The sequence below is a fragment of the Gossypium raimondii genome, chromosome 6, assembly GCF_025698545.1.
Source record: "Gossypium raimondii isolate GPD5lz chromosome 6, ASM2569854v1, whole genome shotgun sequence".
NCBI classification, from domain to species: Eukaryota; Viridiplantae; Streptophyta; class Magnoliopsida; order Malvales; family Malvaceae; genus Gossypium; species Gossypium raimondii.
In genome coordinates, this window is record NC_068570.1 from 8,861,264 (window position 1) to 8,870,734 (window position 9,471).

General features: G+C 31.3%; 1 protein-coding gene across 1 annotated transcript; it reads right to left on the reverse strand.

The window, feature by feature from the left end:
- Window positions 1-6,415: 6,415 nt before the first annotated feature.
- LOC105774245 (strigolactone esterase D14) lies at window positions 6,416-8,652 on the reverse strand. Its single transcript, XM_012596663.2, has 2 exons — window positions 8,110-8,652; window positions 6,416-7,066 (listed from the first exon to the last, which is right to left on the reverse strand). Exons 1-2 carry the CDS (start codon window positions 8,493-8,495, stop codon window positions 6,631-6,633), a joined length of 822 nt encoding a protein of 273 aa, XP_012452117.1. The 5' UTR covers window positions 8,496-8,652; the 3' UTR covers window positions 6,416-6,630.
- Between the last annotated feature and the right edge of the window lie 819 nt (window positions 8,653-9,471).

Below are 9,471 nucleotides of genomic sequence, written 5' to 3' on the forward strand. Positions count from 1 at the left end.
CACTTATCTGGAAGCTTAAAGGTCCTCATGGGGTTCAGAACTTCCTGTGGCTAGTTCTTGATAATCGGTTATTAACAAATGAGTAGAGGGTTAGGCGAGGATTGGCTGACAACCCCTCTTGTTCCTTGTGTGGTGCTTTGACCGAGAATTGCATCCATATCATAAGGGATTGCTCCATCGCTAAGGCAGTTTGGATTAAATCTTATTCCCCATAATGCTCATTCTTTTTCTTTTTTTTTTTTTCAATCAGCATCTTCGATCCTGGCTGGTCTCTAATATTGGGAGCTCTGCGAATTGGCGGTTTAATATTCCTCTTTGGAGTTCAATTTTTGGCATGATGTGCTGGAAGTTGTGGAAGAGCAGGAATGGCTTTATATTTAATGGTGCCAAGTTGCCAACTGTTCTGCCTATAACATTATTCTCACTAGTTTGGCCCGGGCTAGGTGTTATGGTTCTCATACAAGGAGTCATGGTTGCAAGTCTAGCCCAAGGGTTAATCATTAGACATTACCAAACCCTGGATGGATCAAAGTTAATTGTGATGGTCCTGTGCAGAGCATGGTGGAAAAAGCAGCTGGAGGAGGTCTATTAAGAGATGAAAACGGGACCTGGATCCTTGGGTATGGTCGATGCTTCGGTGAACGTTCAGTTGTGCAAGCTGAAGCATGGGCAACGTACAACGGGCTTAGAATTGCATGGGAGCATGGATATAAGAAAGTTCAGGTAGAGAGTGACTCTCTTGATATGGTGAATATGGTTCTACATGGCTCAAGTGATGGTTTTCTTCTTCCAATTGTTGCTGACATGAGGAGCCTTTGTTTAAGGGATTGGACTATGGTGGTCCAACATATTAGCAAGGAGGTGAATTTGATAGCAGATTGCTTAGTATGACTTGTTAGTCCTCATGTTCAACATACTATTCTTTTTCCACTCCACGGATGCAAGTTCTGGATCTTTTAGAGAAGGACGAGACTGTTGCATTTCTTACTCCTCCGTTGAGTTCTAAGCCTTAAGACTTGAGTCTGCTTTTGTTATCAATTTAAAAAAAAAAAAAATTATCTATTATATGTTTGATGTATTATTTTATTTTTAAATAATTATTAAAATTGTAATTAAAATTTTAAAAATAAATAAATATTCATTTAAATATAAAATTAGTCTGAATTCTCGTGTGATGCACGAATTATTTATGTATTAATATTATAATATTTTTATAATTTTATTTTTGTTTAAATTAATTAATGATTTGAGAAATAAATTAATGATATTTGAAAAAAATATAAATTTAATTTAATCAATGTTATTAAAATGTGTCTTTATTTAAAAAATATTTTAAGCTAATTAAAACTTACTAAACATATATTTGTGACAATTTGTTTATAGTTTGTTTAACTTAATTATGGATAGAATTATAATTAATTTTAATTTTATATTTTTATTGTATTTAATATATCCATGCATATTTCAATAACAAGCGAAAATATTGATATGATAAAGAACATTTATATATGCATAATCTTATATTTATATAAAAATTATTGATTTTTGTTAACTAGTGGGATTAACAAGAGCCTGAAATGATGATTTGTACGATGGTTCACCTTCAGATAAGGCAGAGAGCCATTGAAGACAGTTGTGGTGTCCTTTATTTTGGGGTGATAGAGATGGAGTATGGAATGAGATTTGGTGTCTTCAACTTTTACTATGGGTTTTTTTATACCAAGGGACATGATTGTCTACGTGTTTAGAGACTGCTGACAATGAGATCATTCTTTGTTCTTTTGTAGTGACGATGACGTGAAGTATTAAGATATGATCTTTTAGGATAGTTGGGTAATCAATGATTCTGAACTTTTATGTGCATCTCACTTACGTTCAACAAAGGTTATATACCCTATACAGGTTCACCACTATACCATGGTGCAAGGTTCGTTGGGCTTAACCAACTTACCCGTGCAATGTACGAGTTGATTGTATGTATTAATTAAATTACATTTAATTATTTCTTAAATTTTGTATCGTTTCATTAATAATGTATGGTTACGAAATTAAAATATAAAACTTAAGTTTAAAAACACGATAACTTATGTTAAACTAAATTTAAATAAATAATAATTTAAAATTATTTTAAAATATAAATATTATAATAGTATATGTATTGTATGAAATTATATTTTATATAATTTCTAACTTGATTTTAATTATTAATTAGTGAATGTAGATTATTAATTAAATTTAAATATTGTGGACACTAAATAATTTATTGTAACATTATTTATATTTTTAAATATCTATTTCAATCTTAATAGTGTATTTAATTTGTAAAATAATGATAAACTTAAAAACTTAAAAGATCTTTTAAAACTATTTTAAAATTTAATGTGACTTATTATGTAAAATTGTAAATTTAATTATTGGATACAAACAAAATTTAAGGGCTTATTATGAAAATATAACTTGCAAAACGTCATTAAAAAGTATATAAAAATACAAAGGGTTTATGTTGCAATTTTCCTCCACAAATGTTTTCTTTCTTTTCTTGCCACATGTCAAATTTGTATGGTGTTAAAACATTAAAAACATAAAACCTTTGTAATATATTAAGTTAAAAATTTTGTATTTGAAGGTCAAAATGAAATTAAAAAATTTTGGAAGGGCCAAAGCTAAAATTATTTGTGTCAAAATGGTTGAAAATTAATTATTAATTTTTAAGAATGGTCAAAAACAAATTTTTTTCATATAATTAAAGAGCTAAAAAATATTAAATTGAATAATTAGTTTTCAAAGAGACTAAAAAAAGTTGTTATACCCTTTAACCAATGGGGTGTGGGCTTAGAGTGTGAGGTTACTCTCACGTTTGTTCTGGATTACCCGCCCTCTATTCAGGGTCTTGTGATTTATGATGCTTCAAGTTATGAATGAATGAATGCATGAACTTTATGGCCTTTTACTCTAAAAAAAGGAAGGGGGAAGGGGGAAAGACCCATGTCGGCCTCTTTTTGGCTATGCCTCTATATTAATAGTAGTTTTCATACCCATGCAATGCATGAGTTGGTCATATTATTCAAAATATGTTTTCATATTAAAATTATGATATAAAATTTTCAACGTATCTTTATAAACAATAATTTAAAAAGAGAGAAAATTGTTCACATAATTTTATATACAAATAAATTTTACAAATGTGGGCATTTTTACAAATAAAGGTTTGTTTAAAAATAATGATTAATCTAACCTGCTCCAATTATCACAGGCCGCAATTCAAAGCCTGTGACGAATGCACACAGAATGTCTCATGGAGGTCAACTAATTAAATGTGGCTCATTTAACTCACTTGAATTGGCTCGATTCGTGTAACACATGGAGAAACTCATCTACTTGAAGCCTTTGTGGCCCTATAAAACACTTCAGTAAAACTAGAGTTACCATGTTAAATATTGTAAATCCTAAGGGATAAGATTGTATAGAATTTAAATCTCTTAGGACTCTCATCTTATAGATAAGTTTTAATCTTGATCATCGATGTAATTTAAACTGTACCATTGGATCTATGAGAGCTCAACTATAAATAAAAAATTTCTCATTTGTAATCATCCCATTTATAGTTATTGAATATATTTGAGAGCATTTACTCAAACATATTAGCTTGTTGCTTCTTTGTCTTTTGAGTTTGCTTTCGCTTTATTTTAATGCCTTAGAGGATTTCCCTTGAGAATTCTCATCTTTTGAGAGATAAGTCGACTTAGGAGAATTTGAAGTAAAGAAATCGCTTAAGGCCATTCGGTTTGCCAGACGTAAGTTCTAGCTCATGATAGTTGGTATTAGAGTCAAGGTTCGAAGGCACCAGTTGAGATAAAGAAAGGAGTTGATAAGTAGATTGAGCCTAGGGAGACTTGTGAGAGAGGCAGGAAAACTAGCAGATCGAGGGATATTTTGTCAACTTTGTAAGGTCGAGTGACTAATTTGGAGGAATCCATGAGTGGTATAAGGAAACACTTGAGGTTGTTGAGGGATGCGCCGATGAGTTGGACTCAATGAAAGAGCAACTCAAGGAATATGTTGCAAAGGCTCTCAGTTCCAATCTGAATGTGATGAAAAGGGCCCTAAATACTGCTATGGATAATCAGACAAAGAAGATGACTAAGAGGAATTATGCTCTCGAAGCTATGATTATGGCTTTGAAGGAGGAAATTGATGCCATGATGTCGAAAATTGAGGGCCTCGAGGGTGAGCTCGTTATGTGTAGAGCTGTTGTGGGTAAAGGGATATTGGTTTCGATCCCTAAGCAACATAAAATGGATATCCCCAAGTTGAAAGACTTTAAGGGCCTCGAGGGTGAGCTCGTTATGTGTAGAGCTGTTGTGGGTAAAGGGATATTGGTTTCGATCCCTAAGCAACGTAAAATGGATATCCCCAAGTTGAAAGACTTTAAGGGGATGATGTCCGCGAGGGACGTGGACAACTTTCTATAAGGGGATGGAACAATACTTTCGTACAATTGGCACTAAGGATGATGCCACTAAGGTAAATACAACTGCAATTTATTTTACTGATGTCGTTCTTTTGTGGTGGCATTGTAGGCCCACAGATGAGACACAAGGTGAGATCGCAATTAGAGCTCGGGAAGAGTTCTAAAAGGAGTTGAAAAAATAGTTTTATCCACAGTATGCTGAGAAAGAGGCTCAGGCTAAGTTCCGTCGACTTATGCAACAAGAAAACCTCGCAAACTACAAAAAAAAAAAGAACTTTTTACTTCCAAAAAGGATAAAATTGAAGATTTTCTAACCATGGGGTTTAATATATTCTTTTAGTTTTTTTTTGTTTCATTTTGCCTTCAAAAAGAAGAGCTTTGATTTTTGTGGAAATAACTCGAAAAATTTGGCTTTTAACTAAATTTATAATTTATAATTATGTTAAAATATTTTTACATTTTAAAAATAAATTTTATGTTTTTTTATAATTTTAAAATAATATTTAATAATTTTATATATATTTTAAAATTTTGACTGATCAACAGTTACATCAATGGTCAACATTTGATATGTAATGTACCACATTTTGATTGATTAAAACTTTTCCTTTTAACTCCGTTTAACTATCCAATTCCATAGCGCATGTATGATGTATCAATCAATTATAAATTCCTTTTTTCCTCCTATAATTATATTATATATTTCCACCCCCCCTCCCAGTTCGATATTGTGGGTGGATTATTTTGGGCCATATTCTTTTATCATTTTGGCTGAGTGGATCACTTCGGCTGCAGAGCCCATTCAAGTTCAGAATTGAATCATCTCCCCATTTCTGATGTTTTTTTCTTAGTGAATATCTACATTTGTTCATTAATATTTTAGAAATATTTAAATTACTTTTTTAATAAAAATATTGACTAAAAATTAATTCTTCAACGATGTTGGCATGATAATTCACATGGCAATTCACGTGTACTTAATCTTAACATGACTTTGTTTATTTTATATGCCATGTCGACTAATAATTTAAAATTTATAAAACTATTCAAAATTAAAAATTCAAAAAATTTTAACATTTTAGTGAGTATTTCTATTAAAAAACAAAAGAAATTTATCTTATACCTTTATCTTTGTAAACTAGATTACTATAAAAGAAGGTTTAGGGTTACACTATTATTGCTATCCTATCCTATCCGTTTTCTTTTCTTTTTATATAGATTTGAATTCTTATTATAAGGTTTTTATTAAAAATTTTAGGTCCAATTTCTTAGTGGCTCCTCTACATCCCAACATATTCTTAACTAATAATAATCACAATATTTCACATAAAACATATAAATTAGTAAATTGTTTTTGCTAATATCAACTGAATCCTTGTTTTATTTGATGTTAAAATGATAGAAAAAAATCCTAAAATTTTGTTTAAATCACTACATATTTGTTACACTCAAATTTGCTCTTTAAAAAGCTGCTAATCTTTAATTTTTAAGGAAGTTTTACAACTATACTTAATAGTACAATCACAAATGATATATTTAAAATCTGAAATCTGAAATACATTCGAATAAGTCTTATGAACTATAAAATCTAAAATAAAATTACAAAATTACTTATAATAGGACTCAAATTTGAATATTTAAGAATATAAGGCCTCAACCTTGCAAATAGGCATTAATTTTTTTATATGAAAGTCATTCACCTTTAAATTTTATTTAAACAAGTATTTTATTTCATATAAATGCTTATTTGAATGCAAATTAAAATATAATATCTTTTTAAGTACAATAAAAATAATAAAAACTTAAGTAAAACTATAAAGTTTAAAAACTTTTTAATAGTTTAAGAGATCCAATGCTGAATGTACCAAAACATTCTCTTATGTTTATATTTAATTTTTTTCCTTAAAACAAAAATCTAATAATAAAAAACAAAAACACCATTAATTGTTTCCCAAGTATATTGCTTAGCCAAAAGAAGAAGAAGAAGAAGAAAAGTACAACAATAACACTAAAATAAAGACCAAACAAATATTACTAATAAAAAATCTAGATATACTCTACAAAGGCCAACCCCACACACACACATGTTAAAAGCCATAAATATGTATATATTCCAATGACCATATATTTATTTCTGATGTTATCTTTTATTTTTTGGTTCAAATTTCAAAGCCTAAAACTCCAGCAAGCACAGCAAGGAACTCAAGATGTGCTGTCAGCTGAGGGAAATGACCATTGGTGTTGACAATCTCAACCGTTGATTTCCCTTTGATCTTCTTGTGCATGTAGTCGGCAACTGAACCCGGCACGACAATGTCATTTGTGGTCTGGATAATGGTGCATGGTGTGGTTACCTCGTCTAGGATGTCCCTTTTGTCGCTGCGAAACACTGTTTTGGCTAAAGGGACTGCAAATTCATGCCTCATCCTCTTCAAGCATTTTGCAAGGTTGTTGACCGATATCGGGTCTGAATTGTCGACGACGAGTAGTGCGAAATTTGATGTCCAGTTTTCGTAGTCGGATTCGATGCTCGATATGATGCCGTCGATTGTTGCATCGTCGAATCCACCTTCGTAATCATCTATGTTGATATACCTGCAAATTACTTGGTAGTATGAGACAATTACATGAAACCATACATGTACCTGCAAAATTAAACATTGCAAATATCGGAAACACCAATTCGCTTTGTAAAGTGAATGTACTCGATCATTTTAAGGTTTTTCGTCATCATTTCAATAAATTATTTTAAAAAGAAACCCTTAAAATAGTATTTAATGTTTTATAAATTATATAGTCTTGGGTTTAAGTCTTATTACATATATATAATTTAGCTTTATGGAAAAGGCATAAATACCCTAAAAAAGTATAACTAAATTAGGACTTTGGATTATAATAATATATAGATGAGTACATATACTGTTCACATATAACATCTAACAAGCGAACCAAATTTCATGTTTTCGGCCGACAACAACAAGATTGTCATATATAATGTTTTTCTATAGAAATTAAAAGATAACAATAAAAATATAGAACTAAAAAGTTGGTTTTGGCTTGTAATAAGAAAATGTCAAAGAAGAAGAAAGCAGAAAATAAGATAAGATTGGATTTGTTATTTAATCAAAAAGTAATATAATTGAGCATAGAAATAGAGAGATACTGAAATAATTGAGTATATATATAAAGTTGAATCATCCACACAATATAAAGTACAAGACAAAGAACACAGCACTGTCTATGATAACCGACCCAGATCCTCCTGTCCACATATTTTGCCGTTAGGTTGATTTAATTTTCACATCTACTCTCCCATTATCCAATTTCTTTATATATACATATACACATATAGGTTAAATTGGTAAATAGATTCAATTCTTCTATAAATTACCCAAAAAAGTCTACAAATTGGATGAAAAAGGAGGATTATTTTTTGATACAAAGTATACAGATTTGTACTTAATCATATATGAAGTGACGAATGATTGAATATCAACTAAACTCCAGGTTGAAAGAATATTTAGAAGAAGTATGTGCCATAATTAAAGATATATTTAATAATTGTATGGGTTTGGGGTTTGAATCTATAAAATTAAAGATATAGCACAAGTAAGAAAAGGAAATAAAAAAAAAAATACCTAGGAGAAGCAGCAACAAGTATAAGCCTGTTAAAAAGTTGAGGTCTTTTAATGGAAGCAATGCATCCGATCATACCAGACATGGAGTGACCGACAAAGACGAGGGAGGATTCCAAGTGAAGCTCATCCAAAAGAGCAATCAAGTCATCAGCAAAGGCATCATAAGAAGAGTATTTCAAAGGATCGAAGAGGTTGGGATCTTTTACAGCCCCTGAAAAAGTCCAGTCAAAAAGGACAACCTGGTAATGCTTTGTCAAGCAAGGGAGGACTTTGTCCCACACAGATTGGTCTCCTCCAAACCCATGTGCTAGCACCATCGTCTCACTCCCACTCCCTATTATCCTCGCATTCATGGCTGCTTCTAGGCTCCTTTCTAACGCCACCATCTTCCACAGGGTTAAGCGAGAGAACAAAAAGAGAGAGAGAAGGAGAGCTAAAGCTGTTTTTTGGTGGTGCGTCCTGTTGGTCCGGGTTTGGTTATATAGAAAAGTCACAGCCTCACAGGATTTATTTCGAATTCGGATACATTTCGGGTTCGGTTCTATTCGAATAGTCGCATTGTATTTTAACATTTTTATATAGATTATGACCATTTTTTTATATATAGGAGAAAACAACGTATTTGCTTTAGCTGAGAGGTGCAGTTGAAGTCTTAATCCATCATCAAAACCCCACCAAGATAATTAAATGAATGGTTGGTTTTTTTGAGGGGGTGGTTCAATCCAACTTCAGCCTTTTTCTATTTTAAATAAGTATGGGGGCATTCAATTTAAATTAATGAAATGACAAGTTCAAGCTTTTTTACTGCAGGGTAATGATGTAGTGTTATTTAATGTAATGGCGGTGATAAACAAAATGAGTATGAAATTCAACCAAGAGGAGTCAATCTCGGCATCAGCTTAGCTTCAAAATTCAGCAATTGGTGGCTTTAAAAACTTACTAAATTTGTTCATTTGACTTTCTTTCTGGGATAAATGCTTGCTTGCAGTCACACGAGAGAAGGAAGGGTTTGCTTCTTCATGAAAACCAAAATATAATATACCCACTCCTAAAGAATTCATGTTGTATTATATCACCAATAATTAAACTCATGTCTTGTTGTACTGTCTAAACATAGTATTAATAACATTAAAAAGAACCTATATATAGCATTTATGTATTATTTATATCATTCCCTCATATACATATACCTACTCTAGTGATCTAATTCTTGTGTTTGTGAACCATTTTCTGTTCTTGTTTGCGGCCGCCAAAAGGAGGCCATATCCACCGACATGTTTTGTGGATTTTATTGCATATATCTAATTTGTTGCTGTTTTATGTCCTAAACATTCCTCAAAAATTCAAAGGAAAAGAAAAACA

Coding starts and splice junctions, on each gene's coding strand:
- LOC105774245 (XM_012596663.2), bottom strand. CDS start 8,495: ATGGTGGCGTTAGAAAGGAGCCTAGAAGCAGCCATGAATGCGAGGATA. Junction 7,067..8,109: donor CTTGTTGCTGCTTCTCCTAG/GTATTTTTTTTT, acceptor AGTAATTTGCAG/GTATATCAACATAGATGATT.